Source organism: Monodon monoceros, unplaced genomic scaffold (assembly GCF_005190385.1).
Source record: "Monodon monoceros isolate NGI ecotype Baffin Bay Population unplaced genomic scaffold, NGI_Narwhal_1 Super_Scaffold_22, whole genome shotgun sequence".
Taxonomy (NCBI): Eukaryota; Metazoa; Chordata; class Mammalia; order Artiodactyla; family Monodontidae; genus Monodon; species Monodon monoceros.
The window spans coordinates 100,665,119-100,682,953 of record NW_021703779.1 but is presented as its reverse complement, the minus strand read 5'-3'; the positions used below and the strand labels follow the sequence as shown (position 1 = coordinate 100,682,953).

General features: G+C 45.7%; 1 protein-coding gene across 2 annotated transcripts; it reads right to left on the bottom strand.

Moving 5' to 3' along the window:
• Nucleotides 1–229: 229 nt before the first annotated feature.
• On the bottom strand, nucleotides 230–17,050 carry ATP1B4 (ATPase Na+/K+ transporting family member beta 4). Of its 2 annotated transcripts, none has more exons than XM_029240978.1 (8): nucleotides 16,961–17,050; nucleotides 12,798–13,059; nucleotides 8,585–8,713; nucleotides 8,220–8,324; nucleotides 4,983–5,179; nucleotides 4,031–4,087; nucleotides 1,223–1,318; nucleotides 230–489 (listed from the first exon to the last, which is right to left on the bottom strand). In XM_029240978.1, exons 1-8 carry the CDS (start codon nucleotides 17,021–17,023, stop codon nucleotides 328–330), a joined length of 1,071 nt encoding a protein of 356 aa, XP_029096811.1. In that variant the 5' UTR covers nucleotides 17,024–17,050; the 3' UTR covers nucleotides 230–327. The 2 variants fall into 2 exon arrangements, with proteins under 2 accessions (XP_029096811.1, XP_029096812.1); XM_029240979.1 differs by having other exon boundaries at nucleotides 12,810–13,059; nucleotides 16,961–17,025.
• Between the last annotated feature and the right edge of the window lie 785 nt (nucleotides 17,051–17,835).

The window sequence follows — 17,835 nt, the reverse complement described above, 5'->3', positions numbered from 1 at the left end:
TACGGAAATCCTCCTTCATGGCTATTGTGAATTTTATCAGATACTATGTTACACTACAATGAGACTTCTAGCAGCAAGAATGGGTTTTAGTTTTAAGTGGGAGAAAAGGAAATTAATATAAGCTATTTGTCATCAGGAGACTACCTTTAAAAATCAAATAGCTCCCACAATGCCATTTCGAACATATGTCAAAGGCAAGGAAAGATGATCTGCTGTCTCAGGTGTCCACTTGGCTGTGTCCCAATTGAAGAAAAAGAATTCAGGTGCTACCAGGGTAACATGAAATAAAACAGAAACAGAACTGGTGGGAGTGGCCCCCTGAAGTTCTTAGGTTTCTATGTTCAGAGTAAAGATTACCCTACCCACAAAACGATCATTGATGACATCATTTATGATGCCTTTGCCCTTCAGTTGGCACTGCACAGGCACCGCTTGGTTCTTCACTACATCTGTAAAGTGCATTGCCACCAGCGGGGAGGTGTAGTTAACCTGTAGGTGGAAGAACAATGAATTCTAAGTGTGAGGAGGGGAGGGTATGTAGGGGAGGGCAATAGGATGGAAGTGATCAGATAATCAGTGCAGGAGGATGGAACAACCTCCACAAAAGGAACTGAGTAAATCCCATGATGCCAAGCCACAAATGGCTAAAGCAACTGACATGCTCTCTCTGCCCTGGGACAGTGGAGAAATGACATATTTCTCTCATAAGTCAGTGTCAGTTGTCTGATTGTCCTCTGGGGAAAACCAATTCTAGCTCAGCGTGATATGATTTTCTAGACATCAGACCATGAATCAAACCAGAACTAGTATTTATCAAGTCTCCATGCTGGAGATGAAGTTTTCACTGCCCCAAGGCTCTAAGTGGGAGAAACAGGAAAGTGATTATTTGGGCATAATTTAGTGCAATGGCAAGTGATTTGTCTGCTCCTGGCTCTGCCACTAATTAGCTATGTGACCTTGGGCAAGTCACTTCCTCTCTCTGAACTCTAATCTCTCCATCTGTAAACTGAAGGAGTTAGGCCAGACCGTGTCTGAGATTCCTCCAGGTTTGGAAAGGAGCAGTTGGGATAGGAATTGGTAGAGGGAACTCCTAGTTTGGGCCAGCAGCTATTCACCCCTTTGCTACTACCTGCTGCTCCCTAATTCTCATAGATCCCAGCCAGCCCTTCCTTTGTCTCTGAGCCCTTTCTGACAGCAAAGACTGAAGGGAATACAGACTTACGTGAGTCAGTTTGCCATAGTAAGGGTAGTAACGGAGGTCAAAAGAAGCCGACTCTGGGTAGTAATTGATGGATCGGATGTCGTTTTCATCACCTCTCTGTAAGTAAAAGCAAGTACATATCAGGTGCTGGGTCACTCAGTGAGTTGGAGCCTGAGCTAAAGGGGCTTGTGTCCCAGGTGAAATCACTGTGTGACCCACAACTGTCTCAGGAAGACCACGAAAGCAGAATGGGGCATAGCTCAGCCCAGACTTATCCCCAGAGGAGTGTTTCCAGGGAGAGACTGTGCTTTGGCTTTTCAGTGCAAAGAACACTGAATAGAAGGCCCAGACCACGGAGGCTGAAGGTTCTCAGTATGGCTCTATGCTGGCTCCTAGGGGACCCAGGCAGAAGGGCTCCAAAGGGCTTGCAGTACCCAGTGTTGCTCTGGCAAGAGAGCCTACCATGCCAGCACCTCTCCAAAGAATCACACTGGTCCTGGTACCCAGTCTTGGACTTTGGAGCTGAGGCAGGTGTAAGTTGGAACATGCCTAGTAAATCCCACTCCACAACAACGTGCACACGGTGTGCTCGTTTCTGGTTGAGGTCAGACCCAGTGCACAGGGACCTGATGCATAGGGACACAGCCTGTAGTTGGCTCACCTAAATGCACGTCTCTTACCACATTCTCTGAGGTGCTTAATTACAGGAGGTGGGGTCAGGAGGATAAGCAAGGGGGGAAATGATTAAATAAACAAGTCTACCCTCATCATATCATGTCAGGTAGGGGACTGCCCATTCTGCCTATGCGTTAGGCTTGCCCTAAATAGCAGAGGTCTAGAGGTTACTAGGGGGCAAATAGTGCATCACTACTAGCAAATCACTCACTCGGGTCATGTGATTACTTCTATCGATGTAGTATAATGGCTCTTAGTATAAACCGAGCTCTCCTTAATTTATTCTAATAATTACCTCATCATGCTTGATTTCCACAAGTGGGTGTGGATTTGACCAGTGTTGATTATTATACAATGTATAATGACTCAGTGTTTCTTTTTTTTTTTTTAAAGGACAGTTCTCAGCAAGGTTCCCCATAAGCTGAAAAATGAATGGCTTCCACTAGGGAACTATAAGCAGGACTCAATCCTATTAATATGCTGGTTTAAGACTGAGTTCGTCTTTATGGTTTATTTATATATTCTTGTGAAAAGTAATGAAATTCGTTGTTTTGTGAATGGTGTGTGTAATCAGTTCCACCAGTTTGCAGTCACACCTCACGTGTGTATGTTTGTACATGCTCACATATATGTGGCCAGAGTGAATGTCCTTCCTCCCTTGTTCACCTAGCAAGCACTGCCTGACCTTTCAGAGCTCAACTTCAGTGTCACCACCTCTCATGTGGAACTAACCTTTCCCTCTTTAATGTCCTGACTGCACCTTTTTTTTTTTTTTTTTTTTTTTTCCGGTACGCGGGCCTCTCACTGCTGCGGCCTCTCCCGTTGCGGAGCACAGACTCCGGACACGCAGGTTCAGCGGCCATGGCTCACGGGCCCAGCCGCTCCGCGGCATGTGGGATCTTCCCGGACCGGGGCACGAACCTGTGTCCCCTGCATCGGCAGGCGGACTCTCAACCACTGCGCCACCAGGGAAGCCCCACACTGCACCTTTCATAGCACCTGTATTACTTGATGGCCCTGATTTCAGAGACGGAATCATATTTATCTTGGCACCCCCAACACCTAGCAAAGTACCTGGTACTTAATAAGTGATCCATAAATTCTTGCTGAATGTGAACTATTGACTGAATAAATGCTGCCTTTTGCTGCTTTCTGATCTGCCACGATCGAGACTGGAGTTTTGAGCAGCATTTCTGGTACTGAGAATGGGGTTACCCGGCTTCACACATTTGCAAGACAACCGTCCAGGACTGGGGGTGTAGTAGGTGTTACCAAACAGGAGGGAGCTACTGCCAACTTTAAGAAGCAAACCCCAGCAAACCCAAGATCTTTGTAGGCTTTTTCCTACAAAGGAGCTAATTGGCACAGATGAGATAGGAGTTAATGGTCCCTTGAAGGACAGTTAATTAGCATATTAATGGCGTTCTGTTTATACTTCCCCTGTAGTCATTTGTTATTGCAACACCCAGTGCCTCTGGTCATCGCTGCAAAAAGTGAAATCAGTTTTATTTATTTATTTAGTTTTGTATTGCTATATATGTTATATTGTAAAATATGTCAAAGAGTATGGAGGCTACACACACACACACACACACACACACGCGCACACACACACGCGCACACACACACTATTTAAAGAAGAAGAAGAAAATTGATCCCTGAAGACCTCCACCCAAGTTAAGAAACAGATCAGAGCCTGTCTTTCCACAAACACTACCTCACTTTTGTGATATCATTCCCTTGCTTTTCTTTTGTGAAATCAGTTTTAAAAGCAGGGACTAATGACTCTAATGAAAGCTGCTTGTTTAGTTCAAAGAAACAAGTAATTAGAGCAAAAGTGTAAACAGAATTTCCGTTAATGACTTGGCACATTGTTGTTTCCTGCTGTGGCTCTTAGCTGAGGTTCAGTCTTTGGCTTTCACAGGTATAAATCAGCACACACACACACAAACACTACACACACGAATACACATGAATGGAATGCTTTCTGGAAACAGGGAGGCCTGAAGGTATAAATGGAGGTGTAGTTATGAAAAGATTAACCCTTTCCCTAACCCTTAGGCAACCATCCATGGTAAAGCCCTTGGAAGGGATGACCCACCCTTTTGCATGAAACAGATGTGCTAACAGTACTTACTCAAAAGGGCACTTTACCTGAACTTTGCAGGAAACCTTCACAGGGTCTCCAGGCTCAGGACGAAAGCCAACAATCTAGCAAAAGAAAACCAGCGTTTTTTTAAAAAACAAAAACCAAAACAGATTTGACAGTAAAAATATGGCTTTTCTAAATCCCCCTTGAGTTGTCCTTTCTTTAGGCATAAACATGATCTATTTTGCCCTCTCAGAAATGTTACAGAAAGCAGAAAATGCAAAGTATCTTCTGAGCTGCTCAGCTCAGCTTACTTCTTATTTTATTTGTGCCTGATATTCATACAATGGTAACTGCAGCAGGATTACCCTGAAAATGTAAAGAACATACTGGGTCAAGAGGAGTGTGCCTGGTAAGGCTCTGCCACACCTGAGGCATGGCAGGAGAGAAGGAAAATGCATTTCTTGTGATATAGGAATTGTCCCAGGCTTCCCTGGTGGCGCAGTGGTTGAGAGTCCGCCTGCCGATGCAGGGGACATGGGTTCGTGCCCCAGTCCAGGAAGATCCCACATGCTGCGGAGCGGCTGGGCCCGTGAGCCATGGCCACTGAGCCTGCGCATCCGGAGCCTGTGCTCCGCAACGGGAGAGGCCACAACAGTGAGAGGCCCGCGTACCGCAAAAAAAATTTTTTTTAAATAATAAAATAAATAAAAAAATAAGAATTGTCCCCCATGCCACCCCCATGTCAGTCCCCTGTTCCAAACAGCTCAAGATCTCATTCCTGACAGAGCATCAAAGGTTTAGGGGTGCTGGAGAAGAATCAAAATAGAAAGTGTTCAGGGAGAAAAGGAATTATTGCTTGGTAGGTTTGTCTGGTTGTTTGTATTAGTGACGCTCTTGGTAAAAATGGCCACACTTACAGTGTATGAAGACAGAGCCCAAGAGAAATGTAGCGGCCAGAGCCTTCCTACCCAACTCATCCACTTATCATAGACAGAGTGACAAGGGCCAATATACCCGGTTCATCTTTAGAAGGATGCAGGGCTGTCCAGTAGAGTAGCCAAAAGTAGGGTCCTCCAGGCCAGAGCAGTTCTTCAGGAAGGAGCGCTTAAATTGGCAGGCCTTCTTGTCCTCATCCTCATCACCATCTTGGATGAAGTATTGGCCCGGGGGGCAATCTACGTTCATTTCCTCTTGAAGACTGTCATTATAACCTAAAGTGTGGGCGGCAAAGGGTCGTGTTAGATAGGTACTACAGAGGAAGGCCATGTTTTCAGTAGTTCTCTTCCCTAGTTTCCTTTCTCCAGGAACTTGCTTGTGCTCCTCTGAAAGCCCACTCAGTTTGTCCTAGGGCCTGTGACGTGGCATCAGGTGCCCAAGGCCCTTCATCAGCAACATCCCTCCAAGAAGCCTTCTGGGCTGGTCCCCTCAGCCCACTTTGATTGCTTGTCCCCTTGCTTTTCATTCCCTTGAACTTCTTCGATATCTGTCTCTGGATTGTATGTTTATCGCTTTGTAACTTTTCTCTATTTTTCATTATTTCTTTTCTGATACGGTAAATTGTAAACTTGGAGGGCTGCCTTTCCTACTTCTGGGAGAGGAATAAGCAAAGTAGTAGATGGATTTTGGAAGAAGGATTGAATCATATCGAGGCATGGCATATATAAGGAGGCAAAGCCCCTGGGTTAAATATCTTTAAGTTCAGCTTAGGGAAACATCTCTCTGAGGTCAATGAGAGGCACCCGATGCAAGACAGTGAAGAGTGTGTGTTGTGGGACAGGAGGAAGGGGGAGGACAAAGAGGAGGAGATAAACCAGCTCCTCATTCTTTACAGAGGGAAGTTAGCACTGCAAAATAGAAGCTTAGGTTGAAAGACAGAAAACAATGACAACCATAGGGTCTCCACTGAGAGGGTGAGGGGGTGAGATCTTGTCTACTGAGACCTGAGGCACTCAGAGTTAGTGTCCCTTTACACTGGATGGAATTTAACATGTGCCCAAGGTACATATATCAGGGAGAGAGCTGAAAAGGGCTATCTGTGAGCTGACTCTTTGGGCTACTAGATGCCAGAGAACTGGGCTTTAGAAATTACTGCATTATTTCCAGTTTGGTTCTAAATGATGGAATCCAGTTAGTCCTGTTAGATCCAGCCCCCATGCATTCATGTTCCAAGTAGCTCAGTTTTTTAGAGGAGATTGTGCACCTACAAACCACCAGCGTTGAAACTCCAAACGTAACTGGGAATTTTAAATCTATTCTAATTATGGCTAAGCCTTTATTTGTCCTTTGACAAAGCTACATTCAATTCAAGGTTTTGTTTTAATCTCTCTCTCTCTTTTTTTTAGAGTAAACTATGTTCAAATAACAACTTTCTAAATAGAAGCTCTAATCATGTGCTCCTTGTTTCTCTTGAGGTAGTTCCATTAAAAATACTGTGACATGGACATGACCCTTATTGCAAAATCCCTGTCCTCATGGGAATGAAATTGATACTCTGGGATGTCTATTTCAGAGATGTGTTCCTTTTTAACAGGGCATATTATCTACACTTAGGAAGTAAAAAACCCAGTGCTTTTCCTAATGTTCCCCACCTGTGTCATCAGGTCAGAATTGATATTTCTGAATCTACTACCTTCTCAGAGGAATTTCCTCAGCAGAGATTCTGGCAGTACATTTGCAATAGCTCACAAACATTTTGAAAGAAAAGAAGATATTGTGCTGCCTATGATGCCCAAAACATTTTGGGGAGCCAAAAGTGGAACTACATGGATTCAAAAAGAACCCAGCCCCTCTAATTTTACAGGTGAGCAATCTGAAGCAAGATGACACTGAGCATTACCAATACAAAGCTGAGTTTCTAACTCCTGGTCATATGGCAGCAACAAAGAATTATGAAAAGCAGAACTTCTCGAGCTTTAATGGACATACAGATCACCTGCAGATCCCCATTCAGCAGGTCTGGGTGGAGCCTGAGATTCTGCCTTTCCAACAAACTCCCAAGTGATGCTGATGCTGCTGGTACCTGGGTCACACTTTGAGTAGCAAGGGTGTCGAGAACAGAAACAAGGGTTTAAATTTAAACACTACTGCTACTGGGAGACTTTGATCACATTTCTTCTCCTTTCTGAGCCATAGTTCCCCCAATGGGGATGATAGACTCTGCTATGCAGGGTTAAAGTTCAGTGACAACATTTACACATTTAAATAACACTTCCTATCACATAAGAGAATCCTCTTAATTCAGTGCACATTCTGTTGGCCACCCCCATCACCCCACTTCAGCCAGGCCAGGGAAACCAAACCTGGCTTTTTTTCCACAAATAATAGGTGCAGTAAACCCATGGGGGCTCCTCTTTGATAGCTGGATAAATACAGAGACTGTGTGCTCTGTGTTTAACCTTAACCAAGCTGCTACCTCAGTTTTCACCCTGTGTAAGGGCTTCTCAGAAAGCCATTCATTCAACCCTGAAAATGTATCTGATGACGCTATAGAAAACACTTGCTATCAAAATGTTGGAGTGAGTGCCACCCAGAGATTCTTCCTCTAACTCCCTTTTGGACTGCTATTTCAATGAAGACACTTTTTCTCCTCCTTTATGATGGATCATCTCCAAGAAATGAATTCTCTTACCTTGAGAAAACATAGGAGGCAAGAATCTTCCTGTTCTGGAGAACACTCTTCTTTTCTCACCACTACCTCCCCCCGAATTATCTTTTTTTTTTTTTTTTTTTTGCGGTATGCGGACCTCTCACTGCTGTGGCCTCTCCCACTGTGGAGCACAGGCTCCGGACGCGCAGGCCAGTGGCCATGGCCCGCGGGCCCAGCAGCTCCGCAGCATGTGGGATCCTCCCGGACCGGGGCACGAACCCCCGTCCCCTGCATCGGCAGGTGGACTCCCAACCACTGCGCCACCAGGGAAGCCCCCGAATTATCTTTTATAATTGATCATTATTGAGCCATCTGGATGTGCCCAGGACATAACTAGGTGCTATAGGGTGTTCAGGAAGAGAAAACAAGTTCTCTGCCCCAATGAACTTATCATCTTACTGGCTTATATGCTTTCAAGGCAACATACAATCACAAACCACAGCAGTTTTGATTGTATCTGCAGGTGCTGAGGGGGATGCATGGTAAGGAAAAACCAGAATGGGCAGTGCTAGTAAGACTGGGATTTCTGAGCCAAGTGAATTTTGAATTTTGAGTTCCCACCCATCACCTTTCCAAAGAGATTCTCACCATTCAGAGGAACTTACCCTGGAGAAAGCCATTTAGACTAATCACATAATGCTGCCAAGTGTCAGGTTCAGAAACGTTGAAGTTGAAGTTAAGGCTATGGGCGAAGGGTCTGATCATAACTCCTGGCAATGAAAACAGGTCTTGGATATATTAACCCATTCTTGGGATAATTTTTTTGTATCGATTCCCATGAAACCATTTCCCCCCAGGCAATCAAAATGAAAAGGACCATAATTTGCTAAGTACCATTTTACTTTTACTCTTAATAATTGAATCCCTAAGTCATTACCGGGAAGAGCCAAAGTTAATTGAAGCTGAACATGCTGTGCAAGCAGATTTCTGTCCAGCAAGTTCTGAGAGCACAGGGTATTTGGGCACTCACCAGGAGGCTTCACCCTCTCAGTGAAGGTCGGCATATAAGGACTGATGGTCAGAAATAGCGTGTACATGCAGAGGGTGATCACAGCGGCCAGGGAAGCATAGAAGAAGAAGTAAATGACTAAGATCAGGCCTGCAGAACAATCACAGATGAGGGTGGTCAGTGCTGGCCAACAAGCCCTGCCTCTGCATTTGAACTCATGAACCAGAACCAACCCAAACACGTGACATGGCTTTTTGTTTAATTCCCCAGATTCAGTATGTCCTTGCTTATTCAGGTTTCACCAATTTGAAATTGGTGAGAATTGCGTCAGAGGTCTGATTGCAGTTTACCTTTACAGCATCTCCGATGGAAGGGCTTGCTGAGCAAATGATGACCGTGAACGAGATTACAGGGGCGTGGAGTTTAAAGTACTGCAGAGGGCAAATTGCTTGGGAGTCCTCTGGGCAATGGTTGATGTCCTAAGTACAAATCATTCTTCGCTATTCATTAAAGTAGGTGCCCTAAAGAGTCCTAGCAGCTTGGTTCCAGTGATTATATGTATTTGCAAGTGATGAAAACAGCATTTCTTTTCACATAGCCTATAATTCAAACCTTTGATTCGTTTCCACTGGGTGTGCCTCTAATGAAGGCAAAGTGAGGTTTCACTTTACGTATTTCAAATCTTCTTTATCTTTGGCAAAACTCTAAGTGACTCTGCTTTTCAAAAAGAACACTAACGCAGGATGGGGAAGGGAAGAGGGGCAAACTGTACTTAATTACTGACACCTGCTACCTGTGAACTCAGCCTGTGAGCTATAAGTTATAGAACCTCCTGGCACCCCCGACTCCTCACAGGTAAAATGGGGATAAGTTCAGCACTTACCTCATATTCTGATCAATATCCCTAACACTATTTGAAATTCAGCCTTTCCTTACATCCTGTTCTGACTCTACCACTTCCTAACTGTTTAATCTTAGACATGGTATTTACCTCTCTGGGCCTCAATTTCCTCATCTGTAAGATGAGGATAATAATAGTACTTACTTCTTAACATTGAATAATGCATATAAATAGCACAGCACAGAGCCTGGCATATACTAAGTGCTCTGTAAGTGGCAGTCTTCATCATTGTTATTATTAATATTATTATTGCCATAGGACCAGAAGCACAGTTGTGTGAATTCTTCCTCTGTGGGCTGGATTAGCACTAGGTTTGCCCCAGGATTAGGCAGCACAGAATGAGTGAATGAGCATGAGATTGCTGCTGAGAAGCTCTCTCAAGTCCTCCTTGGGGCTCTCTCAGAAAATAATATCTAGCTCCACTCACAGCAGTGACATGATGTCGGAGCTACAGATTTGAACTGAATCATGAACCAGAAACTGGAACAAACCACATAACTTTGCTGTACCCCAAACCAAATCCAAATATTAATTTTTTATAAGTAGATATTCATTTTAATTATTATTTATTTATTAAATATTAAATTTTAAGTTGAACCATGAACCAAATAAAATGAACCAAAAAAAATAGAAAAAAAGGAGTAGGGAAAAGGAGAAAAAAATTCTTACTAATCTAACTAGAAGTGAACCTTTATGTTTTATAAGATGAACTAAAGCAGAACTGGAATATGAACACATTGATTCAGTTGGAGTCCCTGGAGAAGAAACAGCAGCACCTCGTGTGCTTGTGATACTTGGCTGCTGCCCGCCTGCTGTCCTGATGGGATGTGCCTTGTGACTCCTCCTCCAACCCTCTACCCCCATCCCCATCCTGGGAACCGATCAACAGCTGGAGCCATCCTGGGGGACCAGAAGGCTCAGTTTCATGGATGAGAGGAAAGCAATAGAATACAGGTACATTCCCCTGGAGATATCTTCCTTCTTGCCCAGGATGTGTGGCCAGGAAGCTGTAGATGGGAGAAGGGCACTAGCAAGGAGTCCCCTCAGCTTTGCCCAGGAGTCTGTGCCCTGGAGTCTGTGATAGGCTAACTGTCTCAGCTACACCACCCCTTGCCCCCGGCAAAACCAAGCACTGTACCCACATGAACCCATTGATCCCTCCAACCCTTTCTGCTCCAAATGTCCAAGTTTTACTTGGGCTGCTCCTCTAGGTAATCCAGGGTTTTCTCCTGAATGTCCCACCCAAGCTTGGATAGACCATTATATCTTGAATAGAGTAGGTACCCACGATCCCAACTCTTCAGTCCTTCCACTAAAACACCCCATCAGGTCCTAAGGCCCTATCCATCAGGGCCTTGCTCATTGCTAGAGTTCATGAAGACAGCATGATGTTCTGGCAAGAGAATGAACTCCAGTGTTCATCCAAGCTGGGTTTGAATCCCAGTACTGCCACTTTATTAACTGTGTGACTTTAGATAAGTTACTTACCCTCTCTAAGCCTCAGTTTCTGCATCTGTAAAATGGGGATAATAATATTACTACCTCATACAGTTCTTGTCAGTACCCAATAAAATAACATAAAGCTCCTAAGAATAGAAGTTGCCCAGCTATCAGAGGAAAAGCCCAGAATATAATAATAGGCTGGGTGAATATGTTGGTCATTTTGATGTCCAGGCTGGGACAGTGTTAGTAAGTGCTTAAGTGGCACCTAGTTCTCAAGCAGGAGGGCAGCAAGGCATGTGGCGGCCTAGGCATTAGCATCACTATTTGCCCTTTGCCCAGGGGTAGCCCGGGCTCTCCTTAGACCCGCTACCCCGAGGCCTGGATACGGCCTACCGTGCAGTGTCCCCACTGCCATATCTTCCCTGGGCACTTGAACCTTCCTCCCTCATCCCCACTTGTTGGCCTATGGATTGTTCTCCGCAGGCGCAGTTGGAATCAGCTCATCTGGTTAAGTTCCAATGGCTGGCTGTTTAAGGGTTAACGTAGGGCTCCCTCTCCCAGAATCACACTTGCATTTCACAAGGCCTGTTTTTCCAGTCCTCTTTAGGCAAGGGAGAAACAGCTGTGCCCCCTTTTGGAGCCCCAGTGAGTGTCCAGCATTTGTCTGCAGCTTCCAGAACGTCGGAATGTTCCTTGAATGGTACATTTGTTCCAGTTGAGAGTTCGAGGGATGGGCAGGGGTGGGGCTGGGAACTGAAGAGGGGTGAAGGGACGTGGGTGTTGTTCAGAGCCCCACACCTGCTATTGCTAATTCCAGGCAGCAGGGCTGGCTGTTTCACCCTGACTGAGCTGAATTAGAAACATAAACTACAAAGGAGGGAATTCTCAGCCAAAGGGGCCTTTAGAAGGCATGACCACTGACTTTAGCAACCTAGACCCTTGGCACTGGGGGACTCTTATTTTATCCATAGAGTTATCTATTGTTTTCTTCTGTGGGTTAACTGAATTCAAACCAGCGGCTGCTCTTTTCCTGGGATGTTCAGAGACTATGGCGAGTGTGAATTTTACCACAAGCTAAATCTCCTGATAAGGATCAGCATTAATAGTTCAAGAGGTGAGTAGGACCCTGGGAGAGGCGTGCTGGGGAAGCTGTGAAGTAAAGGTGGTGGCAGCATGTGGTACAAAGAGGAAATGCTGGGGACCGCAATTCTGCCATTGATCAAGCAATATGGGGACTCAGCCTTAAATTGCTAGAAATGATCCCTTTAACCCATTTCTCTCTATACACCATGGGATCGATCGCAAAGCACATGCAAGCTGGGGCCAGGGGCAGCCGTGGCTCTCCTTCACTGATATTACGAGGTGAAATGATGAGGCTGTACAAACCCTTGGTCAGGTTAGCAGGGTCTTGGGTCTCGTATCTTAGGAATAGTCTTCTGCATAGTACTTTGTACTTTACAATTTTAACATCGTATTGGAGCCTCAGGCTGATCCTGTGAGAGAGGTAAGGCAGATACTCTTTCCTTCATTAAGCAGGTGAGGAAACTGAGGCTCAGAGAAAATAAACGATGAGCCCAAAGTTACAGATAGAAAGTGACAGGGCTGGAGCTTCAAAGAAATCTGCACTTTTTCAGCTCATTCTTACTGTCTCTCTGCACTGCAAATGCTGTTGAGCCCAGTGTATTTCAGCTATACAATCAAGTTTGTTCACCCACTTGGGAGTTTGTTCTCATGAGATCTGCCCATTAATTTCCCTAGGCAGTGATCCTGTTACATGAAGTGCTAGAGAACTTTGCAGACAAGCCCATCCAACGTATGGTAAAGGAGTCCTGGACACCAAGCCAAAAGCAAAGGACACCCGACTGGGGCATTGGGACAACTGGGACTTACTCCAACTCTGACCTGTTCGGGCCAGAGACATCCTTTTCTCCGGATCCGACAGGTATTCGTTCACGATCTGCCATTTCCGCCACCAGGCACTGCCTGTTTCCTGAGCCTGACTCTCTTCCTCTTCCTTTTCCTCTTCTTCTTTCCCCTCCTCTTCTTCCTCCTCCTCCTCCTCCAAATCAGGTACCACCATCACCCGAGCCTCTTCTTCTGCTTCTTCCTCTTCATCTGCTAAGTAGTTCTGATTCACTTCATCCTGATCATCCTGAAACAGTGACAAAACACAATCCCCTTTTTGGAGAAGAAGATTTCCAATGGCACATCCCACCAGCCAAAATAAATGGAAAACGACTCAATATTTGGAGATGCTTCAGATGTCCACTTACCCATAAACATACCTGTTGTTACAAGAGGCAGATTTCTTTCTCTCTGTTCTTTTGAAGGAAATATCCTTTCTATGACCCATTTTGACCCAATATTCTTTCCATAGAGGTGCAAGTTTTATTATCGGCTTCAGGCATTTGGGCTGTTCCCCTAGGACTGCTCATGTCATTACTCTGTCCTGGGGCCTTTGCTTCCCGCTTAACTTTGTCTGGCCTGTCAGGGCAGAGCTGAGCTCAACACTGGAGGATGGAGTAGTTTTAGACACTCGTGTCCGTGATGGCAAATTCTCAGTCCAAGCCAGCTTTGTCCTAACACCCTGTACACTTTCAGCTGCTCAACCTCACCATCCTAACTTGTGGCTAAAAATAGCCTGGGACAGACATCAGGAGGAGAGGCCAGCTGCCGTACCCCTCCTCAAAACTTAGACTGCCTTCCCAACAGAAAACAAGAGATGGGGGCGTTACTTGCTGCTTCTCTGACTGTTGCCCACACTGGAACCTCCTCCTGCCTTAAGCAGGTTGGACAGACCACCTGAGGGCTGGCACGGCAACTGATACGTCATCTTCCCCCCACCAACCCCATACCCTAGGCAGAAGTCTGGGCACGCGGTAAATGCTCAGCACATATTTGTTGATTGACTGATTGCAGCCATTACTTGAGATCTGAAACTGTAATCTTCTCCGAGTGGTTCTAAGAAAATTAAACAAACAAACAAAAAAACAACAAAAAAAAGAAAAACCCAGACTTCACCAAATGGTATTTCCAATGCCTCCCAGCCACGGGCTGGAGGGTTGGATCTTTGCTCTTTGTGGGTCTGAGGCCACCGTCCCTTCTCTCTGCTGTCCAAATCTGAAGAGTGGCGGAGCCTGTGCACCTGTTGGGGTTGGATGTGTCAAATGATAGAGGCCAGGGGCTCTGTGCTGCACCCTCCCTGCCTGATTCCTCAAAGGCCATTTAGAGGACACTCAGCTAAAAGGGCTGCCATGGCCGGGGGGGAGGGTCAGAAAACTGGATTGTTCAGAATCAGTAAAAGTGATACAGCGTGACAAGGCTGTACTCTCAGCATTCAGTCTGCCCGGCGCTATCTAGCTCTTGATTATAAGCACTCTTGAATTGCTCTCTAGTTTGTTCAAATGTACAGCTTTATGTCATGCGCCATATCAGCACTGACAGGGACCTTGAAGATTCACTTCTCCATGTGAGGCCCAGAGAGGGGACAGGATCTAGCCAAAATCACTCAGCAAGGTCATGATAGAGCTGACAGTCTCAGAACCATGCTTCCTGATACCCTGGACAATGTGATGCTTCTCACACTGAGCACAAGTGCCTAGAGGCGGTTTAGCAGAGGTGGTTTATGGAGCACGACGATGTGTTAGATTCTGTGTTCCCAAGAGACTGGAGGTGCTTATAGTCAAAGATTTCTAACTCTGACAAGGACTCATAGAGTAAGGCTTAGGAAAATAAACCTCATCACTCAATGTTGAATGGATTAATAAATGTTCTTAAATCTCTTTCCCTTGTGTTTGAACATATGTACCCATTTGACCTCCAGAATGACATTCTGAGCACCCGGGGGCAGGGTCCATATTTTCTAACTCCTTGATGGCTCTCCACAGTGTGGAGCCCGCAGCTAGGTAACCAGCAGGTACTGAACAAACGTCAGTGATAACTGCCTGACTGAAAACTCCTGAACCAGAGCTCTGGGGGAATGCTCTCACAGAGCTTGCTGCTCTGGCCTCAGCACTCATTTGGACTGTAGTGGGTAGTCATCATGGCCCCCAGAGAATCTAATGCAACTGAGAATCTCAGAGAATTTGAAATATAACATTTCAACGTGGAGACATTTATATTCCCTTTATATTTTCTGGAAAACTTCCTTTTCTCTCCTTGTTGCCTGTTTGCCTGCCCTCCACCAAGGAGGCAGCTGGCTTTGGCCTCAGCCTGATCTTATTTGTAGATATGAGCTCTCACGATAATCCCATTAAAGATGGCTTGTCATTAAAGCTTTACCCTCCCGGGAAGAATTAACCTTCTCAGAGCTAATTTCCCCACGGCTCTCACACTGCCTGAGCTTCAGGAACCACAAATATCTTTTCCCCTCTCCCCTGCTTCCAGGTATAGGAGAACCTCACATTGTACAAGAGAGGCACTTTTGTGCAACTAACTATTTAACGGAATCCAGTAGGGAATCCTTTGGTAATGAGAGGGTCTGTTTTTGTCAGTTTCCTAAAGTGGCACTGCCCTCATGTGATAGTGTATGTGAGTGTGCTGGGGCCATCGTGTTGCCCTAAAAGGAAAGAGTCTGAAGGGCAGAAGGTGGCTCCATTTTGAGCACTCTAAATATATAAACATATAAACAAATATATAAACAAACAGTATGACCCGAAAGGTAAATTTGTGCCCTGCATTGAGTAACACCCTGTAAACACTCGAACAGTTGGTTAATTGTCAAAGAGACATTAGCACCCGATTATTCACTGCATCAAATAATTTCTTTTTAAATTTGATCAAGTAGCCCCTATAAAGAGCAAGATCCCCTGATGCATTTAAAATCCAAACCAGTTGACAAATAATTGAAATTATACACAACGCTTTAGCAGCATTATAGAGAAAAGATGCGAAGTAAGGAATAGTTATGTATGCCCTACAGACTGTGACTGCTCTGAGACCTGGTAGGGACTTTGGGGATGTCAAAAGAGAGACTCTACAAACTGTGGCTGGAAAGTTACGAGAAGCCCTCCGCAGGTTGATACGGGGTTGGAGGAATTCGTGTCTGCCTCTGCTGGCTGTTGACAGTCTCCACTTAGCTCCCTGGTTATATAAGTGGACATTCCCCCCAAAAAATGGATTAAGCTTTGTTTCTTCCTGGGGCCCAGATCACAACCCTCTCTGGGGGAGATTTCAGAATATACCTCCCCGCAAAGAAAACTACTGCATGCGGCATATATTCATGATTTCTAGCAAAGTAAACGCAAAGAAACTTTGGGTTCAAAAAAATTTCTAATGCACCCTGGAGATAAATGGTGACATTGAAGTTGGGGTGCGTGAGTGTTGGGCAGGGCAGGGTGGCAGGCAGGGAGGCAATGGGTGGTGGAGAATCAGAGGGCTAGGGAGTGTGGCATGCTGCAAATATGATGGAAAGAGCACAGGATCAGAAGTCAGGAAACTTACATTCTCACTTTGGCTCTTCCAGTAACTTGCAAGTCACTCCTGTGCTCTGAGCCCCAGCAGCCTCCTTTACATAATGAGGGGTTCTGGAGAGATGATGTCTAGGACTGCTCCCAACTTCTATCTAGGATTCCATGCTTTTAGCCATCGTTTGGAATTTCTGCTTTAGAAAAGAGCAGCTGGGTTCCTAAGAAGCTACCACCCAAAGCGACTGAGACAGCTGGGTAGGCAGCGCCTTTCATTTCCTCTTCCCCTTCCCTTCTCTCTTGGCTAAATTTCTTGCTCTCGGAATGAAACCTCTATTCCCAGACTCCAAAAGGTCTGTTCAAATTCTAGACTCCCACGAAAAAATTTTAGAAGTCCCCCTTATTCTCTGGCATCTTCCCCTTCCCTTATGTTTGTTGCACAGGAAGAGGGGCTTCCTCTTTCAATCCAGCAATTTAGGGTGCAGTGGGGTACTGGGAGTCACTGCTCGAGCTTGAAACAATGGGCTTCCTTAAACTTCACTGTTCCTGCCCATCTTAAGGAGAAGCAGCCCTAAGCCACCACCTACACATCCCCCAACCCACCCCACTAAAAAGGGACAGCAAAATATTCTGCTCCCTGGGACTCACAAGTCTGTAGCGATAACCGTATGGAAAGGCCGGAGCCCTTCTGGACCGGAGCTGCCTTCTCATGGCTGTTCAGTGGGCAGAGACGCGGCAGAGGCAGGCAAGTGGCTGAGAGCTCTGGAGCTTCTGCTGGTACAGGAGACACTGGTTGCTGGGGATACTTGGCGCCTAGTAAAAGTGAACCCTCCTGGCATGAGCCCTTCCCCAAAATAATCTAACATGCCCCTCTCTCATTGGTTGGCCCCTTCCCTGAATCAAAGGAAAGCCCTTATGGAAAAGCAAGCTCATCATTACAGGGAGGGGGAGATATTCTGGGTCACGAGGATGAGCGACTCACCCCCCCGCCCCGAACTTCATGTCTCTTCTCACTCCCTGCTCTTCTGTAGCGCCTGAGCTACTATGGGCCCAATGGAAATCTTAAGTTGTGTTCTTCTCAACTGAGAGTTGGATATCAGTGTGTGCAGGGGGTGGGGCGTGGGTGGGAGTTGTGGGTGAGGGGAGTTGGCCAAGAATAACTTTCTTTTTTCATAAGGCTGATCTCATGCAAAAGGATCTAGGGTGTCAGGAAAGATTCCCTTTGCTCTCCCCACCTCCCCCCACACACACACCAAGCCACCTACGATATTCCTTATTTATGTCAATCCACCAGCCCCTTAAAGGTGGATTATGCGTTCTGATTTTAGAGGCCAGGCTTCTGCTTTGCCCCTCCCTGCCCAAAGAGGATCTTGGACATAAGAAGCCTTTTTCTAGCCTACATGTCAGAATGACCCCATCAGCACTACCCCTCACACACACACCCCTTGGAATCCTGGCCAAATTTCTGTAGTGGTTGAGCTCTATATTTATCCCTTAGCATCAGGGCAGGGAACAAGCCAGAA

Coding starts and splice junctions, on each gene's coding strand:
- ATP1B4 (XM_029240978.1), bottom strand. CDS start 17,023: ATGAGAAGGCAGCTCCGGTCCAGAAGGGCTCCGGCCTTTCCATACGGT. Junction 8,325..8,584: donor TGAGAGGGTGAAGCCTCCTG/GTGAGTGCCCAA, acceptor TTTCATTGCCAG/GAGTTATGATCAGACCCTTC. Junction 5,180..8,219: donor TCTAAATGGCTTTCTCCAGG/GTAAGTTCCTCT, acceptor CCCACACTTTAG/GTTATAATGACAGTCTTCAA.